The 22,882-nt window shown below is 46.4% G+C and overlaps 1 protein-coding gene across 4 annotated transcripts in view; it reads right to left on the bottom strand.

Annotated features, from left to right (window-relative positions):
• Window positions 1–5,058: 5,058 nt before the first annotated feature.
• The window catches only part of MASP1 (MBL associated serine protease 1), a 66,688-nt gene continuing 48,864 nt past the window's right edge, over window positions 5,059–22,882 (bottom strand). For 2 of the 4 annotated variants that reach the window (XM_069475210.1, XM_069475211.1), the window contains one exon: window positions 17,445–21,049. In XM_069475210.1, the coding sequence (XP_069331311.1) occupies window positions 20,166–21,049 (884 nt within the window). In that variant the 3' untranslated portion in view covers window positions 17,445–20,165. The other 2 variants (XM_069475212.1, XM_069475213.1) reach the window with 2 other exon arrangements.

Genomic DNA, 22,882 nt, shown 5'->3' with positions numbered 1-22,882 from the left:
AGTTCTACCCAACAAGCTGAACAAAAAACCGTCTCACTTATCAGTTTTCTCAATAAATGTGAATGGCTTGAATTCCCCGCTCAAGAGACATAGACTGTCCCAATGGATAAAAAAGCACAAGCCAAGTATCTGCTGTCTCCAAGAAACCCACCTAACGAGCAAAGATGCATTTAGACTGAAAGTAAAAGGATGGAAATCGGTATTTCAAGCAAACGGTAACGAAAAGAAAGCTGGTGTGGCAATCTTAATTTCCAATAACTTAGCTTTCAAACCAACAAAAATAATAAAAGACAAAAATGGCTACTACATACTGGTCAAGGGCACAATTCAACAAGAAGCCATGACTATACTCAATATATATGCACCCAACCTAGGTGCACCTAGATTCATAAAGCAAACCCTACTAGATCTGAACCAGATGATAGATAATAATACTGTAATAGCTGGAGACTTTAACACCCCACTGACAGTACAGGACAGATCCTCTAAACAGAAAATAAACAAAGACATAATGGACCTAAATAGAATGCTAGAACAAATGGGCATGGCTGACATCTATAGGACATTCTACCCAAAGTCCACAGAATATACATTCTTCTCATCAGCTCACAGGACATTCTCTAAGATTGACCATGTCCTAGGACATAAATCATGTCTTCAAAAATTCAAAAAAATAGAAATTATACCATGCATCTTCTCAGATCACAGCGGAATAAAAGTAACAATGATCACAAACAGAAACCCTCACTCTTACTCAAAGTCATGGAAGCTAAATAACCTTCTCCTGAATAATTATTCTATAAAAGAAGAAATCAAGATGGAAATCAAAAATTTCTTTGAATTAAATGACAATGGAGATACAACTTATCAAAATCTATGGGATGCAGCTAAAGCAGTCCTGAGAGGAAAATTCATATCCATAAATGCCTATATCAAAAAGACAGAAAACATGCAAATAGACAACCTAACGAATAGACTCAAAGAGCTGGAGAAAGAAGAACAGAACGATCCCAAACCCAGCAGAAGGCGAGAAATTACTAAGATCAAATCAGAACTAAATGAAAAGGACAACAAAGAAACTATAAGGGAAATTAATAAAACAAAAAGTTGGTTCTTTGAAAAGATAAACAAAATAGACACACCTCTGGCTAGACTAACCAAGAGCACAAAAGTAAAATCTCTAATAACCTCCATTAGGAACATGAAAGGAGAAATCACAACCGATGCTACAGAGATACAAGATATCATCTATGAATTCTACAAAAATCTTTATGCACACAAACTGGAGAACGTGGAGGAAATGGACGAATTTTTAGAGACACATAGTCTTCCCAGGCTCAACCAGGAAGAAATAGAGTACCTGAACAGACCAATATCAAAAACTGAAATCGAAACAGCAATAAAAAACCTTCCCAAAAAGAAAAGCCCTGGTCCAGATGGGTTCACACCTGAATTTTACCATACATACAAAGAAGAACTGGTGCCCATCCTACATAAACTATTCTCCAATATTGAGAAGGATGGAGTTCTCCCCAACACGTTCTACCAAGCCAATATAACATTAATACCAAAGCCTGGAAAGGACTCAACAAAAATAGAGAACTACAGACCAATTTCCCTCATGAATATAGATGCAAAAATTTTCAATAAAATACTAGCAAATCGAATCCAAGTACTTATCAAAAAAGTAATCCACCACGACCAAGTGGGCTTCATCCCCGAGATGCAGGGGTGGTTCAACATACGTAAATCTATAAATGTAATTCACCACATAAATAGAAGCAAAAACAAAAATCATATGATACTCTCATTAGATGCAGAAAAAGCATTTGACAAAATTCAACACCCTTTTATGATAAAAACGCTTAACAAAATAGGCATTGATGGAACCTACCTAAAAATGATACAAGCCATATATGACAAACCCACAGCCAACATCATACTGAATGGGGAAAAACTGAAAGCACTCCCACTTAGAACTGGAACCAGACAGGGCTGCCCATTGTCTCCATTACTTTTCAACATAGTATTGGAAGTCCTTGCGAGAGCTATCAGGCAAGAGAGCAGAATCAAGGGAGTCCAAATAGGGAAGGAAGAGATCAAACTCTCACTTTTTGCTGATGATATGATGTTATATCTGGAAAACCCCCAGGATTCAACCATGAGACTCCTGGAATTGATTAACGAATACAGCAAAGTCTCAGGCTACAAAATTAATATACACAAATCAGAGGCATTTATATATGCCAATAACAGTCAATCGGAAAACCAAATTAAAGACTCAATACCCTTCAAAATAGCAACAAAGAAAATAAAATATCTAGGTATATATCTAACTAAAGAGGTAAAGGACCTCTATAAGGAAAACTATGAAACACTGAGAAAAGAAATAGCAGAACTTGCAAATAGATGGAAAAATATACCATGCTCGTGGATCGGAAGAATCAACATTGTTAAAATGTCTATACTACCCAAAGTGATCTACAAATTCAATGCAATCCCTATTAAATTACCAACATCATTCTTTACAGACATAGAGAAAATAATTATACACTTTGTATGGAATCAAAGAAGACCCCGTATAGCAAAAGCAATTTTAAGCAATAAAAACAAAATGGGAGGTATTAATTTGCCAGACCTCAAACTATACTACAAGGCCGTGGTTCTTAAAACAGCCTGGTATTGGCACAAGTGCAGGGACACAGACCAGTGGAACACAACAGAAAATCCAAATATAGAACCATCCTCATATAGTCACCTAATTTTTGACAAAGCGGGAAAGAATATACTCCGGGGACAAGAATCCCTATTCAACAAATGGTGCTGGGAGAATTGGTTAGCCACTTGCAGAAGACTGAAACAGGACCCACAGCTTTCACCTCTCACAAAAATCAAATCACGGTGGATAACAGACTTAAACCTTAGGCGTGATACAATCAGAATTCTAGAAGAAAATGTAGGAAAGACTCTTACAGACATTGGCCTAGGCAGAGAATTTATGAAGAAGACCCCCAAGGCAATCACAGCAGCAACAAAAATAAATGAATGGGACATGATTAAACTAAAAAGCTTCTGCACAGCCAAAGAAACAGTCCAGAGAATAAACAGATCACCTACAGAATGGGAAAAAATTTTTGCATACTACACATCAGATAAAGGACTGATAACAAGAATCTATTTAGAACTCAGGAAAATCAGCAAGAAAAAATCAAGCAACCCTATCAAAAAGTGGGCAAAGGACATGAATAGAAATTTTTCAAAAGAAGATATAAAAATGGCTAACAAACATATGAAAAAGTGTTCAACATCTCTAATCATCAGGGAAATGCAAATCAAAACCACAATGAGATATCACTTAACCCCAGTGAGAATGGCCTTTATCAAAAAAACCCAAAACAACACATGTTGGCGTGGGTGTGGAGAGACAGGAACACTAATACACTGCTGGTGGGACTGCAAACTAGTGCAACCCCTGTGGAAAGCATTATGGAGGTATCTTAAACAGATTCAAGTAGACCTGCCATTTGACCCAGCAATCCCATTACTGGGCATATACCCAAAGGAAAAAAGGTCATTCTGTAACAAAGGCACGTGTACCCAAATGTTTATAGCAGCACAATTCACAATAGCAAAGATGTGGAAACAACCCAAATGCCCATCAATACATGATTGGATTAGTAAACTGTGGTATATGTATACCATGGAATATTACTCAGCTATAAGGAATGATGAAGATACGACATCTCTATGGTTCTCCTGGAGAGAGTTGGAACCCATTATATTAAGTGAAGTATCCCAAGAATGGAAAAACAAGCATCACATGTACTCACCAGAAAATTGGTTTCCCTGATCATCACCTAAATACAAATCTGGGAATGACACCAATTGGACATCAGACTGAGGTGGGGGGTGGGGGAGGGGATGGGGGTATGCCTACACAATGAGTGCATTGCACACCGTTTGGGGAGTGGTAACACTTGAAGGTGCTGACTCGGGAAAGGGGGGGTGGGGAAAAAAATATGAAACTATTGTTTTTAACTTGCACTGTTCACTTAATAATTTATCATGAATATTTCCCATATTATTTCATATCATTGTACAAGAAATAATGTATACATTATGAGGACATACTGTATCTAACAAGATATACTGTTAGACTCTTTGATTCTGTAAAACTAAATTGAAAAAAAAAAAAAAATTAAAAAAAAAAAAAAAAGAATAGTACTTTAATCACAGGTTGTTGTGAAGGTTAAATTAAAGAATGTGTGTGAGAACTTAGTGCAGTCTCAGCTGGATAGGAAATGCTCAAATACGTGAGTGATTATTATTTACCATAGAACTTTTTATATTTGAGCTAAGTTTATAGTTTCCCAAGTTCTTTCCCATCAGTTAATTCATCAGATTCAACAACCTCAGACAGGGGTAGGGCAAAGATTATTCTGCCATTTTACAGATGAGAAAACTACATGGATTAAGGGGTCAGCCTATGCTGCCCTAAAACCTAAGTCTCTTGATTTCAAGACTCACTGTAGACCAAGATTGGCTACCAGTTCTGTCATATGAGGGGTCTAGATTTCCCTTCCCTGACTCTTGCCTACTTCTCGCTTGAAGAACTTCTTGGTGGTGGTGCTTCATCGATTCCTGCCCCCAGTGAATGAGATTAACTCATGGAAGAAGGAAAATATATATTCCAATCCAGAACAGACTACTCATAGGCATGGTGCCATATTTTCTGAACCAAGCATTGAATATATGATTCAAAATTGTTTTTTTCTATTCTGGGTATGGGTGGCATTCAATAAATGTAATTTAGATGCTGAAACATTGAAATTCTGGGACATTTTAATAATTTACAGGAACAATAGGACAGGGTATTTAAACAGAACTGACCTGAAAAACCCAAGACATGCTTTTTATCTATAATACAATCTTCCCTTCATAGTCTCTTTCTCTCTTTCTTCATGGTACAGTGATCCTAATCAAATACAGCAAAATGTTGATAAATGAAAACAACTCACCAGAATCATCAGTGCGTGAAAAACATAAAAGCCAAACAGGGAGCTTTGACTCAATGCAGATGTTTATTGGAACAAATGCGTAGTTTCCCATAAGAACAACAGCTTCTGTTGCTAATAAAATCTGGGCATGATTGTTATTGCTAATAACAACATCATGGTATGAAATCGTAGCTTTAGTTATATACAAACTGTATTCTAGGGAGGTGGATTTTGGTTGCATAGAAGACAGACCTTTTTAAGAGGCAGCACATTTTAAAGTTGGTATGGCCTACATTTGGAGGTAGTGAATTTCTCATCACTAGAAATGCTCAAGAATGAAGTCATGGAGCTAGACAAGCTGGTTCTATCAGATATGCCAACCCTCCGCTTCTGTGGCTCTATGAGAGATTTGGGCTTGTTGGACCCGAGCAGCAGTGCAAGAGCTGGAACATCTAATGTTTTTAGAGTGACAGGGAAGCCTAAGTTTCATGGCCCATTTAGACATTTTCTCAGAATAAAGATGAAGTTGCAATTGGGGAAATAAACAGAATAAACTGGGTCCTGCCAGGAGTCATTATCCATACACAAATTCTGAAGCTATTTCAAGTCTCGTTTAGTATTCTAACTTTAAGAAGGGCTCTTTTAGATGTTGGTTCTGATCCCAGAACACGGGTCTACTGCATGTGTAGTTTTTGTGAGAGGAACTGGCATAATCCAAGGAAAGCTTGAGTGGACAGTGACTCTTGTTCTCCCTCCATCTGGAAAGCCTCCCTCTGTCTTACCTGTAGAAATGCCCACCCTGCTTAACGCTCTGCTCCAGCACCATCTCCTCCAAAAGCCTCCCTGATATTGCCTCCCCCATACGTCTGTACCAGAATGGACTTTCTTCTGCCTCTATGCCTCTCCAAAACATAGCACTTGCTGGGGTTCATTCTATTGCACAGTAGTCACTTATGTATGAGTCATATATCTCCCACTAGGAGCTCCCAGAAGGCACAAATGGTACTCTCCTCATCCGGTAGCCCCCGTAGCAGCCCGCACAGCCTGGGACATGGCAGTACTGTGAAGTAGTATCGTATCTTGGAATTCCTTGGGGCAATTCCAAAACTTTGCATCATAATTCTTTGATATTTAAAATAGAGCTCCAGCTTGCTTGACTAGTGTCTGATAGAGTTGAGTCCCATTGCCATTTTTTCTTTATAGAATCAATAGCTGGGCACAGAGAGGTAGGACAACTTCCTCACAGTACTAGAGGCAGGCTGTGAATTGCTGTCCCTGAGTGTTCAGTCTAGGGCCTAATGCCCATAAATTCTCATTCTTCATTATCTTCCTCTTTCAGCAAGAGACCCGGAATGACTCCAGCAGCTGCATACGGTCAAGAGCTGAAATCCTCCATGAAGACCAGTTTGATAGAACAGAAGACAGGAACTTGGGATCAGCCCTTCTGATCCCTTGAAGGGCTTATATCTTGACACTCTGGAGGGGATAAGGTCTATAGAAGCTTCCTTAGAGAAGATGGGGGAGGCATTCTGCTTGGGAAACATTTATGACCTTGCAGGGCTAGGGAGTTCAGGGTGAGGCATAGGGGTGAGGAGTCAGGGGAAATGGCTGCTTGGGGTCAGCTGTGGATGCAGGGAGGGAGAGTGCAGGGGCCTGAGCTCTAGCCTGTTAGGGTCTACCCTGTGCAGCCCAGGTTCCCAGGAAGGGAAGAAGGCTAGGGACCAGAGTGAATGCTCTGCTTAGTAGTAAGGAAAGATCCCTTGGCCAGCACTTTGCCTGGGCCATGTCCTTGGGAACCAGCATGTGGTGGATGGGGGTGGGTGTTGCAGGAGCACCAGTAGTATCTTGTCTCTATCAAAGCCCTTTGGAACCTAATGTAATTTTTGCCTTTGGGTTGCATTGGCTTTAACTCATCAGGGAAGAAAATGGCTTCATGTGACCCTAGATTGTCAGAGCTGGGAGGCCCTTTGAGATGAGGGGAAAGGATTTGCATAGGGTCACACAGGGAGCTGGGGGCAGAGCCAGCTGCAGAACCAGGTGTCTGCCTTCCCAATCCACCATTCCCAGGCTCCTCTGCCCCTGCTTCTCTCAGGCACTCTCCCAATTTGGTATCTAGCCCATGTTCATAAGTATGTTGCTAAGGGACATGCCATAAGAACCTTGTCTGTTTCACTTCTTTATGACAGGAGGGTGCGGATTGGAGTTGGGAAAGTTGCATGATGGCAAGCAGCATAGAGCACCTGGGGGCAGGTGAAGGAGCTGGTCAAGATTGAGGTGTGTGCCTAATCAGCTCTAAAACTCAGCCAGGAGTTTGTAAGAGAACTTGGTCTGCCTGGTAGACACATGGATCTTCTGCTACATCACATTTATTGAACATTTAGTTTATGCTATGCACTGTGTTAAGTGCTGCACATCTATTAATTAATTTCATCCTCAAGAGACTTTTATGAGGTAGGTAGGGTATGCCATTTCCATCTTATGGATGAAGAAACTGAGGTTCAAAGAGGTGAAGTCGCCAGCCCAGCACTACAAAGCTGGTGATAGAGCCCAGAGTTGACTCTGTGTTCTGACCACTCTGCTGCTCTGCCTCCTTGAAGAGAGTGAATGAGGGCGGGGATGCCCCTCTATTGCCCAATAACGGGTGGGCTGAATTAGGGAGGTGAAGGGCGAGGGGCAGAGGAGGGACGGCCGCTTGCATCAGATAATTATTCTCTGCTGCTGACTGACCCGCAGGTGGTGCCCAGGCTGCGGAATGGAATTCAGTTCCTCACGCTCGTGACGCCCTGGATCCAGCCCTTGTGGTGGTGCACGTAGGAGTACACTCCATAGCGGTCCTTCTTCCCACAGTCCACGCCCCAGGACACCGTGCCCACCAGGTACCACTGGCCTCTTTCTCTATCCAGGGTCACCATGGGGCCTCCAGAGTCGCCCGAGCAGGCATCTTTGCCCCCTAAATGAAAAAGAGATGCAGACAGTAGTAAAATATCCCTTCCCCAGCCTTCTCGCACGTCTAACTTGTAGTTCAGAGAATTGGGCACTAGAGGGCGCAGCAGACCGTTTGACCCAAACCTGGGCTCCATGCAGCGCTAGGTGGGCCTCCTAGGTGCTCAAAGGGATTTTAGAAAGTGCTAGTTCAGGCCTCTTTGTTTCACACAGGAAGCATTGGACTTGAAAGGGCAATGATGGACATGCCTTAGAATTCTATTCTCTGATGCATCTTCTTCAAGGGAATCCCTCCCCCATCACCTACCAGGCCCTCCGCCCCTGCCCCCCACCTGCCAGCACCCACCCAGCTGGGAGGTCTCCACTCCTCCCTGGCTGGCAGTGCCCCTATTGTATGCCAGCCTCTTAACCCACCTTCCTTCTCCCCAGCACAGATCATGTCCCTGGTCACTTTTCTCTTCAGTGGGGCATAGGCCTCCTGGCAGGTGTGGTGGTCAACAATAGGGATTTCAATCTGGAACACAAGGCTGTTATTGGTCCCATCCTGGCTCAGGAGCCCCTGCTGTCCTGACATCCCTGGAGCTGGCTCCTCCCCACCCCTTACCTGTCTGGGCCTGGGTCTACCTGAGACTTGGTTTTGGAAACTGCCCTATGGTACAGGTGAGGGAACAATTGGACAAAGAATCAGGAGACCCATGTTCTGGTACAGTCGGGTAAGTAACTTTCCCTCTCTGGGCCTCAGCTCTCTTATCTGCAAAATGGACGTAATAATTCTTGCCTAGGAGATGCGTTATTTCAAATACGTATACAAAAAACATGCTTGGTTTTCTCCCACCCCTGCTACGAGACCTGAGGCATGCCACTTAATCACTGATTTTCAGACTTCTAAGACTCTGTTTCCTCATCTGAAAAATGGAAGCACAGTATTTGACAAAATAATCACATGCTAATCGTTAATCACTGTACAAAGAGGAAATGAATGCACAAGTGCTTTGTAAACTACAAACACTGTATAAATATTAGGTACTTTAGGGGTTGTCACTGTTTGCTTTGCAGCAAGCGCTTACTTATATTATTTCCCTCACTACAGGATGAGCTTCTAGACACTGGGTCTGCATCTTGTCCGTTTCTCTCTTGCATTGCTTGAAACATAGAAGGTAGTCAGTAAAGATTTTTTTTTATAATTGAGGCAATAAATTGATGCTTATAAAAATAAGGCATTGTGATTATTATTGTCCTTGATTCAACATGGGGGTAAATGTTGGAGCAAATATCTAGAATAAAAAAAGGAAACATGTGAGTCTCATTCACCCAAACCACAAACTGAATGGGCCATATTCCCCAAATGTGTAACTCTTGTTGCCTTGCTGGGAGGTAGCCAGAGTCCATTCAGATCCCTCTTGGACTGTGGCCTTCCCTGGATATGTGGAGAGAGGATGCCAGGGGAGGGTGGTCATGATGACATGTCCTCAGCAAACATCGAGTACCCCATTAACCTTTAGTCATCATTCAAGTATAATTTCAAGTGTCACTTCCTTTGGGAAGCCTTCCTGAACCCCCACGATGAGGTCAGGTCCCATGTTATATGTTCTGGAGCATGCCACACTTCTCCATCATCACCTTTATCCATACATAACTAGTTTCCGTCCATCCTATCTGACTGTAAGCCCAAGGGGGCCAGGGACCAGATCTGGCCTTTTACCTCCCAGCACAGTTAATATCTAGTACTGTGCCTAGCACATAGGAGGCACCAAATCAACGCCTGGGAGTTAATGAATGAAGGGTTGTTAGTCATAGAACCTGGTGATGTCAGTGCCAGGCTGCTTTTAGCAGACATCTAGTGTTGCCATGAACTTTGTAGTTTGAAATAGTATCCTGTGGTCTGGAGAGGCAAAATGACCTGTTTCAGATCACCCACTAAGTTAGCAGCAGTGAAGACTTGGAGCCATGGCTCCTATTCCTAGTTCAGTGTTCTTCTCTGAAATGATAGGAACGTGAACTTCTGAATGTGACAGGCAAGTTCATCACTGCAAGGACTGCAGTTCTCGGGAGCCTGGCTCGTTCTTGGCTAATTTGCTATATAGTACTCATGGTGTATAGGTGGATTATGACCCTTTCAGGTGCTTAAACCTGCTGTTTTCTTGAAGAATTTCCATAAGCTGATCATTTAATAAGCCATAAGGAACACTGAACAGTGTTTAGAGAATAGAGCCCATGACATGTAGAATAAACAAATCAAGCTTTCTGGGGTTCAAAGTCCCACTGAACTTTGGAGGTAAGTCTGGGCCTCCCGTCATCTCTCTTACCAACCCCCTGCCCAAGCCTCCAGATCCCTAAAGGGGCAATGTGGAGAAGGAAGGCCCAAATGCAGGTGTCACTGTCTGTAGGGTATAAAATGAATGTCACCTCCATGAGGGTCTCTGGGAACCTTTGCAAGAACTGCTTCCCCCAGCCACTGACGATGACCACGGCTCCTGGAGGAGAGGAGACACAGTGAGAACCGAGAGGCTGTCTGTGGGGTTTCCAGAGGGTTGTATCTTGCAGCCCTCTCATTCTCTGTCTGTGGAGGAAGGGCCAACTTGTCCCCTGCAGGGAAAGGCAGCGTGGTGGGGAGGGAGGCAGGAAAGGCTGCTGGGCTGGAGGCTACCTGCAACAGAGCTGGGGACACGCGTTACCTGGTTTGCTTGCTTAGTTGTCTCTTCCCTCCAACCCCAACTAGCGTGGAACGTAGGCCCCACGAGAGCAGTAATCTTTTCTATCTTGTTCACTGCTGTATCCCCGTGCCTATAACAACGCTGGCACATAGTGGGCGCTCATTCAATAATAGTGCATAAATACAAAGCCCAGCCTACTCAACGATATGCTGTCCTGCCTTCAGCAAGGCCTTCTCCTCTCCCCGCTTCTAAGCCTCAGTTTCCCAAAATGAAGATGTTGAACTCAGTATTTTCTAAAACCCAGCTCTGATATTTTAGAAGTCCATGAAATTGGCCAGTTGGGTGCATTGTGGAAGTGGGGTGAGCATTGACAGAGCAATTATTTTTTTATTTGAAATAGAACCTTGATACTGAAAACAGCCTGGGCTTAAAGACAGAAAATCTGCACTATAGCCCCAGATCTCCTTCATATAAGCTGTATCCTAGGTGAGTCACTTCACCTTGCTGAGACTCAGTTTTCTCATCTGTAAAATGAGGCCACAATGCCACCTTGCAAGGCTTTCATGAACAGTAAGTTGATGAATATAAAGCTACTGGCACATGGCAGCCACATGGCACCCAGTGCGGCAGAGCCAGCTGTACCTGTGTCTTCCCTATTGGCTCAGTTCCTGGAAGTAATTCTCAGGGTTCCATCATAGCCATTTTTTTTTTTTTCCATATTTGAGCTAAAGGAAGTGAACTATGACGTGGCCCCACTGAATTTTTCATGAAAGGAAGCCAACTGGCATGGGTTGGACTCTAACTCTAAGTCTATTATCTCACTTAAATATCACACCCCCCCATGGAATATTATCTCCAGTTCTTCCTCAAGATCACCCAGATAGGAAGTGTCAGCAATGCGGTTTGAGCCCGTGTTGGTTATTAAGCCTTTGCCCCTCGGCTCTAGACTTACTCTTCTATACTTTGCTCCATGGTGCTGTGGATGGGATCCTGACCTGGCAGTTCTGCTTTGCTAGCTGGTTTTCTGAAAACAGGAGGCACTTTCAGGGAGACTGGAAGACTTTCTGTGACTGTTGGTGTCACCCTGGTAACAACGGTTTTACATCCCAGTAGTGGCAGTTGGTTCCAGCTATTTTCCTTAGCGCATCAGCCTCTTCTGCAGAGACCTAAGTCCTGGCTCCATAGGGCCCCTTTTCCAAGCTTCTAGGTTCTATAATTCCAGGCTCTTACTTTTGTTTCCCCCTCCCTGGGGTCGGTGGTTTCTTCCTGCAAGCGCTATCTCTATTATCTCAGCTTTTCCCTTTCACTTATCCAGTCCTCCAATACCCTGTATTAAATTCTCCCTGTTATAATTAGTAGTCTAGGTTTTGTTTTCCCATCTGGACCATTAGACCTACCTGTTTACTGTGTGCTTCCCACTGCTTCTGCTACCTGGGGACCAGTTCTGACGTGGCTTTAGTGGGGAGGCAGCTGGTGCCATGTAGACCCTGTCAGCTGTCTCAGCTGGCACCAGGGCTTCACCAGCGATGGGGAAGAACTCCCTGCTCAGGCACCAGCTGCTCTGCAGAGGTGGGATCGGGTGGGGGAGGATACCTTCCTGTGGGGGCTCCTCGGGCAGACAGATGGGCATCACGAATTGATTCAGCATTGGGCTGTCCAAAAGCTCCACCAGAGCCACATCATTCTCGAATGTTTGGGGGTCATACAGGGGATGGAGGATGACACGTTTGACCCTGAGATGCTGTTCACTTTCATCTGACCGGACCCTCCAGTGCTTGCCTGGGTAAGAAGAAGGCACATGAGGCATGGGGGCAATGGAGGGTAAGGTTCCCCTTTGCTCCCCATCAGCCCCCAACCTGGGTCCCATCCAGCCCATGCCTCCAGCCTTAACTCTTTCACTGCTCTTCACCCACCTTTCCCCAGCCATCCCACCCTACTTGCCATTCCCTGCATATTCTCATGAGTTCCCACCTCTGTCTTACCTCATGAGCTGATCCCATTGCCTTATAATGCTTGTTCTTATGTCTGTCGCCACATGTTGAATCCATATACTCACCCTCAGTGCCTGGGTCACACGTTGCTTCCTCCATAAAGCCTCTAAGATTCTTTATTAGAAGTCTTTTCCTTTATGAGCTCCCATGGCACTTTATCTGTTCCCCTTCTATAGAACTTACTGCTTCCTGCCTTCTGTTAGAGGTCTCTGTGCTCACATCTTATTCCTTTATTAGACTGTAAGCTCCCTGTGGGCAGGAACTAGGTCTTAATTATACTGTGTCCTTAGATGCTGGTATAGTGTCAGCAAATAAATATGTGTTGAGCTGAGTTGAATCAGTTAGTGGTCTTGATTTTATAAAGGGGAGAAGGGAGTCTGATTGTATATGTATGATCAATGTGAAACCGTGGATTTGCAGGAGCCAGAAGGATCTTTGGAAATTACCTAGACTGGACTCCTCACTTTACCCTTGTGAAAACTGAAGCCTAGACTTTAATGACTTGCTCATGGTCACATAGCCTTGGACTTGGACTCAGGTCCCTGAACCTTCATCCCAGGTGTCTTGTCCTGACAAATGAGTGAGTGAGCAAGTGGGCACGCCTTGCAAAATGGCAGCAGTGTCACCCCATTCCCAGAACCATAACTGGCTTTGGGAATCAGCTTGCCCCTCACTCACCCATGATGATTTTGAAGTCAGAAGGGCTGAGCAAGTCTGCATTGCGCAAGGTTGGGTCCTCTGGATCAAGCGACTGGTGGAGGCAGTGAGCGGCTGTCACGATCCAGCTGGAGCCTGGAGAAAGGGGCATATGTACACGCTGCCCTGCACTGCCGGATCCCGCCTACCCTTCCTGGAGCTGAGGACCTTCAGACTGCTCCAGGGCACCCCTCCAGACCCTGCAAATGGCCACACCCCTCTCCATGGTATTTCACAGTCCCTACCCAGACTCTCGCATGATCCCAATCTGAAGGTGAAGAGGTAAACCTGTGATGTCAACTGCCTCTTCCAATCCAGGCCAGCACTGGACATTTTAAAGACGGTTTCAGGGATCCCTTAAACCCATGTCACTGGTAAGTGCCAGATAGAGCAACGCAGGTGCACAGAAACCCTGTGCTCATAGGCTGCCCCTCAGGCCTTGCTTCTCAAAGTGTGGTCCCTGAGCCAGCAGCACCAGCATCACTGGGAGCATCTTAGAAATGGAGACTCTTAGTACCCCCTTGCATCCTCTAAATCACAATCTGCATTTTAGCAAGATCCCCAGCTAATTCCTATGCACATTAAAGTTTTAAAAAGTACTGATCAGTAGCTAGCTGTACTGGCTGCAAACTGGAATAACCTGGACAAAGAAAAAAGAAAATCAGTTTCTGGGCCTGGATCCAGACCATTTAAGTCATGGGGGTGGAGCCTATGCACAGGTAAGTTTTCAACATTCCCTTAGGTAATTCTACTGCTGCCAGGACTGAGGCCCACTGCTCTGATCCAAACCTCTCATTTTATAGGCATAGACCCTGAGGCCTGAAGAAAGCAGGAATGTCCACGGTCAGCCAGCAGGTTAATGGCAGGGCCAGGCCCAGGCCCTGGGTCTCCTGGTGGTCAGCCTAGTACGTTTCTACATCCAGACATAGATCATCTGGACCAACTGTGGCAGGGAGAGCCATCAGCCATTCCTTTCCCACCCTTGCTCCCACCCACACTTCATCCAATACAAAGGTGGCAATCCTATTTCCCAGTGCTTTTGAATCTGCCTCCTTATTTCCATCCCTCATGCCCTATTCTTATTTAAAGGCTAATGACTTCTATCTCTGCTCCTGCAATAGACCCCTCACTGAACTCCTGACCTCCAGATTCACTCTCCTTTTGATCCATGCTGCCTCTGGAGAGAACTCTCCAGAACATGCATATAAACCTACAGCTGCATTCAGGGTAAGATCTAAATTCCTGAGCATAGCATTCAAGGCCTTTGTATAATAAATCTACCTTCCTGACTCTCCAGGGGTGAGTTTCCTGGTTAGCCCTGATCCTGAAGCCCTGGCACACCCTGCCTTTGAGCCCCACATAGGTGTCTTGTGCTGTAATTCATGGCTGGGAGTCTGACTCCCTGGTTTACACCTTCCCAGTGCCAGAGGCTGATCAGGATTCAGTAGCTATCTGTTGACTGAAAAAATCAGTAAGAGCAGGAACACATGTCTCATGGCTCCAGTTAAGGACTCTTTCTACCACACTGTACTGCTGGGACCTAACACCAGTGGGGACAGTGATTCTCAATGGAGAAACCTTGGTCAGTCTTTAGGAAGAGGGTTCAGTGCCTTACCGTCCACCCTTCCACCTTCTCCTTACCTATAAGGGAGCCCCCACAGAAGTGTTGCCCATGCGGCCGTGACAACATGGCAATCCAGGGAGTGGTGCCCTTCTGGGCTGGGCGTCCATTGAAGATCCTGGCCGTCAGCGTCCGGGAGAACTTGGGGAGCCCACACACTGCAGCCAAGGGAGGGAGGGACAGGTCATACTCTGGGCTCCTTCTTGCCCATTGCCAGAGCTACTAGCTCATCACCCTGTTGGGAACAACTGTTATTTTTGATCTCCCAGCACCCTTTGCCCCTTCTGATAATAGCACCCCAATTTTTCTTTGGGATGTGTACTTCTCATCCTTAGTCTATGCAGCCAGAGTTGGAATGACCTCTCCTCTGGGCTCAGGGATAGGAATGTGAATGCTCAAAGCCATGTACCCCCTGGTCACAGCAATTGCTCAGAGGTGGTTATGTAACCTTGGCCAGGCCAATGAAAGCCTGACTTGAGAATTTTGCTAAACATATTGGAAAAAAAGAGTGATTCTCTGCTTGGACTGCTAACCTGTTGGCTATAAGCCAAGATCTTCCAATAATCATTTCATGGAGAGTCTTCTGAGAATGACGCTACCTATCAACATAGAGGGAAGTGGAGCCGAAAGATGAGGGGTGTAGAAAGCAAGAGAGATTATTTCCTGGCAGTTGAGCCCTTTGATCTAACCATACCTGAAGCCTTTTGTTATAGTCTTTTCAGTTATGTGAACCTATACATTCTCTCTCTCTCTGTCTCTCTCTCTGTCTCCCCGTCCCCTCCCACCCCACACACACAACTCCACCCCTTAAGCTGTTTATGTTGAGTTTTGGTCACAAATGAAAGGATCCTGACTAATAAGGAATCCTCATGTTCCATACACTGAGATCTTGTCTCCTCAGAGAAGCCCTTACTCGGGGCCTTCTGGGGTTGGAGACCCCATAAATGCCTGCCAGCTCCACCATCCGTTTTCCACTGATGTGGGTTCACAGACACGCACAGCCTGCCCCGTTCCCAGCAGATGCTCAAAGCCCACTGGTGGGAACTCCCTGGACCATCGTCCTCCCCATCTTCTCCTCCTGTAAAGTTTCTTCTCTTCAGAACAAATTCTGTGCTCTGGGTCTCCTCACTTCTGAACTCCCGGGGACCTGGCCTTGGGGATTCTCACCCCTTTCCTGTAATTTCCATTTCCCCTCCTGTGCCTCCAAAGCATAGTCAAGACTTCTCTTCCTAAAAATAAGTTTCCTTTTCCCTGCTTCCCACTCATTCCCTCTCTGCCCTGCCATAGTAAAGCTTCTGCAAAGAGGAGTTGACACACAGTCCCCACATTCTTCGCTCTGGTTTGGAGCTGGATTCAGGGGAAGAAAGCGCCATGCACTGCACAAACTTGGAAATGAGCAGCCATTTGAATATTTAATAGACCTACCATCATAGATGAGATAGAATGGCTCTGGGACCATAAATGGAACTTTAACAGTGATATTTACATATATAGGAGGTTACTATTTCTGAAATTTTATCTGACGTATATTCCATCCCTAGGAATTCTCCTTGCCTTGTGGCTACGCAAGCACTGAAGAATGGATGGCTTCCCATCCGCTGTTTTAGGTGAAGACTGGATATGGTTTTGAATTTTGGAAGAGCCAAGTGGAAACCAAAGTCTGGAAATGCAGACTTTCATTTGAAGAGTCAGGCTTTGTGGCAAGAATAAACATTTATAGGTTTCAAGGAACAAAAACCTGGAGAATTCTGCATATAATTTTTATCACAAGCCATAAGGAAGGGAGGATGAAAGGGCAGTTTCCTGCCTCTCAGGAAAGAGCTAAAAATCCTTCTTGCAGAGAATGAGGCTGGAGAGAGAGCAGGGAGGACAGAGGGAGGAGGGAGAGAGGACAGGGGAAGAGAAAAGTGTTAGAGACTTTAAACACAAGCACAGAGCCTGCTGCCCTTGTACTCCCTCAGAGATGACGAAAGACTTGGGCCCTATCCTGGGGCAGCGCCATCCTACAGGCATTCGCCTGGACCCTCAAGCAGTGTTGGACACTGTGACCACTTCACCATCCGTCTTGACAGTTTTCCCTCCTTGGCTTCTGAAGCATGTTTATCATTCTTCTTCTTCTTTTTTTTTTTTTTTTGGTCTATGTCTTTCTTGGGGCATCTTTTTTCTTCATGCCTTCTATGCTGGTGTTTCCCTTATTCAGCTCTTGGTCTTCTTTTCTTTTCTGCAGATTTCCAGTAGTTAATACGATCTATCTCCATGCCATCACATGCTGATGAGTTTCAAAGCAGTGCCTTTAAATCTACCCTGTCCTCTGAAATTCAGTCCTCTTCACTGCCTACTTCTAATTCCAGCTACACTGCTTATAAACTCTTCAAACCCAGCAAAACCAAGCCCTGGTCTTCACTGTCACCAACCTCCTGTCCTTTGTTATTCCAGGTGTCTGTCAATGTCTGCACCAACTGCCTCCCTTTTCTTCAGCCCCCATGATCAGTCACTAAGCTGGTGGTAAATCACTAGGAGAAGCAGAGAGTAAATCCATGTCACAAAGTCACAATGCACTCTCCATGTAACCAAGATACCCCAGGGTCTGAATATGTCACAACATAAAGTCCAAATACCTAGAAGAAAATGAAAATCAGAAATGTAACAGAACATGAGATGTAATAGTCCTTGAAGCCAGCAACATATAAAAATGTAAAGCATAATTTATGCTTCTTTTTGTTCTCAGTAGTGTAAAAAGCATGACATTTTCATTAAAATACAAACCAAAAACAAAGGCAAACCAGATTGTGTCCCCTGGCAAGCCCTCACTCTCAGCTTAGCTTTGCCACACAGGCACCCCCATGCCTGCACTTTCTGAGAGATGCCTACAGTCCAAGCCCTGCCGAATACACCACTTAAATGCATCTAAACAGCCCGCCCCATGTCTGCACTGCCACAGCCCTAGGCTGGTGGGTCTTCACCATCTCTCATCAGGGCAGTTGCAGCAGCTTCATAGCTGCCCTCCCTAGCTCACCTCCCCACTTTCCACGCCATGCTGCCTGCCCTCAGACCTGCAGAATTCAAAATTTCTGATGGGTGAGACCCAGCAGTTGGCACTTTTAACAAAGCTCCCCAGGTGGTTCTGATATATATATCCCAAACTTAGAGAATCACTGGTTCCAGAACAGAGCCCAAATAGAGTATGGCTTGTGAGACTCCTCACACTCTAACAACACCTGCTGCTCCCACTCCAGTCCTGGCCTGTCTTCCTGCTTCAGTATCTTTGTCCCCTCTGCCCCTTCCCTCTCACCTCCTGGTGCATCCTTTGAAGCCTCTGCAAAGCTATTCCAGTCCCTTCCGGCTGTATGAATCCCTCCGTCCTTTAAATTCCCATAGTACTTCAATCTCTATTCTCCTTACGTTTAACTCCTTTCGCTTGTGTGAGACCTTTGCACACACAACCTTGTCTTTCAGGCTAGTTTGAAGGCAAGGACTTAAATTGCAGCACATAAATGAAGGAACATGCAGCCTCTGAGAAGGAAACCTATCAGCATACCAACTCTTTTCTTCATTGCCTCTTCCTGGATGATGTCCAGGTACCAAAGATTGTACTTTTTCTGTAGCAAGGGAGATTTTGGCTTAATAAAGGGGCCGATTTTTTTTTCCAAAGAGTCAAAACAAACAAACATACTTCAACAACAATAACCAAACACCCAAACCAAGGCTGTTGGTTATCTACAGAGGGTTTATTTCCACTTTAGACCACTGGCAGGAGAAACAGATTGCCGAGGCCCCTTACAGAGTAGTGAAGCATGTGATATAAAATATACAAAGTAAAGCATCCTCTACGTGTGCTGTTCTCAGACATAGGAGTGTGCTCTGATGAACCAATGGGAACGCGGAAACTTCCCTGTTGTTCCCCTGGAATCCCTGTCCCAGGGTTCCCTGGCTGCCTTTCTCTGATGGAGAGTCCCAGGAGAGAGTGCTCCAGGGGGAAGGAGCACAATCGAATCTGTGAGAGCCAGGGACATGCTCCTGGCAACTACGGAAGCTCTGAGTGCCAGAGGGTCCTCTTGCCTTCCTTTTACTGATGGGGACACTGAGGCTCAGAGAAGGAAAATGATTTGTCAAAGGTTACACAGCCTGTCAAAGGTTACATCTCTTTTCACTGCCTGTCATGGGTGAGTCTCTGCTTCCCTTGACCTCTGGTCCCTGGAAAACGAAGGAGTGGATCCCTCTGCACATCCTTCTGGGCGGATTCTCCACCCGGCTCAGGCCCAGGGATGCTGGGCAGCCTGGCAGGATTTGGGTGACTCCTAATGTCCCAAGCCCACCCTTTCTTCCATTGTCCTGCCCAAAAGCACAGCAGGGCACAGTGCGGGTCTTTTCTTTTTCCAAGTAATCAGCCAAGTCTTCACATCTGGGGCTGGAGCTCAGGTAGCCTTTCTAGATGATACATTTAAAGGCTGAAAAGTTGCTTTGTGCTTGTTTGGAGCAGCAGGTTGGACACCCTGTGGTGTCAGCTGGTGTTCCAGAGTGGCATATGGGCCCAAATGATGTGTTCTGAGTCAACAGTAGAAATTTAAGGAGTTGGGGGAGCCTCCTACTGTTATTCTACTCGCTCCAATAAACACGAACCTTCCCAACTTTCCCTTTGTCCTTTGAAATTCCTGTAACGGGGAACATAAGGGATAAGGCTTAGACTGCAAGAAGCTTTTGGGAGAGAAACCCCAGGGACGAAAGTGCTCCAACGCATTACACTAGGAGAGGGTGCCTCCAGGCTGTGAGCCGTATCTCCCAAAACCTCAGTGATTTTCTCCTAAAGGCAGAGCTGGGAAAATATATAGACTACAGTTTAGTTCAACGTAAAGAACCATTTTGTAACAATCAGGTCCAAGCTCAGTTACACCAACAGTGGGACCAATGGGTCTGATAAATGGTTAGAAGTGAATGAAGGCCACAGGGATGAAGCCAGGCACGGCCTGGACAGGAGTGCTGGGGTTGGCCCAGAGGCTTTGGTTCAGCTCCCTCCTTGTATTGCTGGGGAAACTGAGGCCCAGGGAGGGGAAGGGACTTGGACAAGGTCAGGGGCCCAGGTCTCTTGCCTAGAGCCTTTTCCCTGCCCACACTGCTGTCTCGCAGGAGGATGGCATCTCTGCTCCGTCAGTGTGTTCCATCCTATGTGGCCCGGTCAGGAACGTGGAGTGTGCTGTTGGCCGTGTGTGGTGTAGCCTCGCTCAAGCTGGGGCAGAGTAGACAGGCCCTGAGGAAGTGAGTCAGCTCACCGCTCTACCTGGAGCTCCCCCAGACTTTGCGGAGAGCCCATCTGCTCCCACACCCAGTCCACATAGTTGGAGACCTTCGTGTAGACTCCGTAGACCTGCTTGCTGCCACATTCTTCAGGTCCCCCCCAGGACACCAGGCCATGGGCCACCCAGCGCTGGCTCAAGTCATCAAGGATGATGAAGGCCCCACCACTATCTCCAAGGCAGGTGTCCTTGCCGCCCTCGTAGTAGCCAGCGCAGAACATGTTCTCCGTGACACTGTAGTTGCCGGAGCGGGACTCATAGCTGGTTTTGCACTCAGCGTGCGGCACCACGGGTAACTTGACATACTGTAGGACGTCCGACAGGGTCCGCGTGCCACTGCTGATGATCTCATCCACTGTCACATTGGGATTGGAGATGCCCCAGCCGGCCACCAGGCCCAGCACGTGGGGGGCTGGGCCTTCAGGCTCGAGCCTGGGCAGGCAGACAGGCATGACGTGGGGCCCCAGGGGCACGGGCTCCCGCAGCTGCACCAGAGCTATGTCGTGGTTGTAGTTCTGGATGTTGAAGTCTGGGTGGAGCACCACCCGGGCAGCTGAGCTGTTGACTGCCCCCGATTTGTCCCGCACGTCGTGTAGGCCCAGGTAGACAGTGACGTGCTCCTTGGAGACTGGAATCACCGTATTGTCCCTACGCTGCGAGCGCAGCACATGGGCCGCTGTGAGGATCCAGGACTCGGAGAGCAGGGCCCCGCTCCCAAACCACTTGTCATTTGGCACCCTCGAGGTGTCCTCCACCACTATCAGGGCCTGCCACGGGAAGAGGCCGGGCTCAGCGTTCCGGCCGCCGATGATCCGCTTGACCAGGTTAGGCAGGGAGCGGGAGGGCTGACCACACACTGTAAGGAGAAGCGGGGTGGGGACAGGAGACAGACTGATCAGGTCAGCCATGTGAAAGGAGCCACTAAGAGAAATTCAAATCTCACCCACTATAGATTATGCCACGGTGGGACCCTAACCTGCGTGGGCCATGCTAGCCTGGGAGAGCCCTGTCTGGGGTCCCTTTGGTTCTAAGTCTCTCCAGGCCAGCCCATCTCCAGTCTGGCCCTTCTCTGGCTGGGGCCACCTCTGGACTGGACTGTTTCACGCTTGGGCCTTCTCCATCCTAAACCACCTCTGGCTAAGGCCACTTTTGGCCTGAACCATCTACAGCCAGGCCTGTTTCTGGCGGTGGCCACTTCTCCCCTTTCTTCCCTAGAAAAGGCATGTCTCATCCCAGAAGGGGTCACACAGTGGGCCACTTAGAAAACTTCTGAAAGTTTTCTCTCCATGTCCATGAGCATGGAGAGATGGAAGGAACCTAAAAGGCCATCTAGCCGGCTATAGCAAACACTGGACTGGGAATCAGAACACCAGGAGCCTTCATCCGGCTTTTCTCTTCTGTTTTCTATGTTACACTGAGCCCACAAATTTCCCTCTCTGATTCCAATTTTTTTGATCTGCCAAATGAGGCAGGTGGTCAAGATGATTTCCAAGGAACTTTCACGTTCCAAACACCTGTGGTATTTATTTCACTTGCCCTGGCCACTGTCATTTTGTAGGTGAGTAAAACCCTTCATGGGTTAAGTGATTAGCCTAAGGTGACATGGCTGTCAAGTTGAATAGCAGGGGCATAACTAGATTCTAAAACGGATGGCTTGTCCTTTATTCCACACTGCTTCGTTACATATGAAGACCATGGTTGTGGGCCCACAAACTTTTTTTTCTCTGTCCTACAGGACTCATGCTGCCAATTGATGCCTGTGAATCAGGCCCAGGGCATCCAGGGTTGGGAAAAGTGGCATAATCTACAAGCAATGATGCATGAACCCTGCTCTGGGCCACCCATCATTGCACCCAGGAGCCCTGTAGTACCTTAGGGGAAGAAGAAAGGTCTGAGCAAACTTCATTCCACTGAGTTGCACCCCGAGCATGCACATGCACCACCAGCTTCCTGCAGCCAAAGGCCTCTGGCCCATGAGCAGAGGGTCTTCAGTACCAGCCCCCTGCTGGCTAAGAACAAGCTCACATGGGTCCTTCCCAGGCAGGGTGCTTGGGACTGGGACGTAAGCCTGGTGTGGATGTGGGCCTCCTCCCGGTTGCAAATGGCCAGGCTACGCTCCTTAGCCTGGACCCTTTCAGCAATCCTTTAGAGACCATGAAGCATTCGCGTTTTCTTGGTAACTTTGAGAGGGCAGTTTCGGCAACCTAATGTTTTTCAGATGCTCTTCTTGCTGATACCAAATGCTTCTTGTGTGATCCTGGGGCAACCTGTCATTCACCCCAGGCCAGATGTAAATTGGCTTTTGTAACCTCTGTGGCCTGGCCTTTCAAAGTTGAAGGCCAGCCTCCCAATTACAAGCAGCAGCCTACAAGGTGACATCTCAAGGCAGAGCTGTGACTGGCCCTACATAACAACTCATTTAGTGCTGCAAGGCCTTCATCTGGTGAGGGACATGTCTGTGGCTCAGTCCATGGTCACAACAAAGCCAGCGCTGATCGATGCCTTTCCTCAACCAAGGTGCTGATGGCACATGCCAGGTCACAGGAGATCAGAGCCAAAGAGACCCTGGAGAATAGCTAATTTGCAGATGGAAAAATGGAAGTTCAGGGAAGGCAAGTGACTTATTCAAAGTTGTTAGTGGTAGAGCCAGAAGTGGGACCCATTTCTCCTGACTCTAGTTTCATATCTC

This window comes from Eulemur rufifrons, chromosome 7 (assembly GCF_041146395.1).
Source record: "Eulemur rufifrons isolate Redbay chromosome 7, OSU_ERuf_1, whole genome shotgun sequence".
In the NCBI taxonomy this organism is placed as follows: Eukaryota; Metazoa; Chordata; class Mammalia; order Primates; family Lemuridae; genus Eulemur; species Eulemur rufifrons.
Note: the sequence above shows the minus strand (reverse complement) of the source record. Positions and strands in the feature narration are given on the sequence as shown.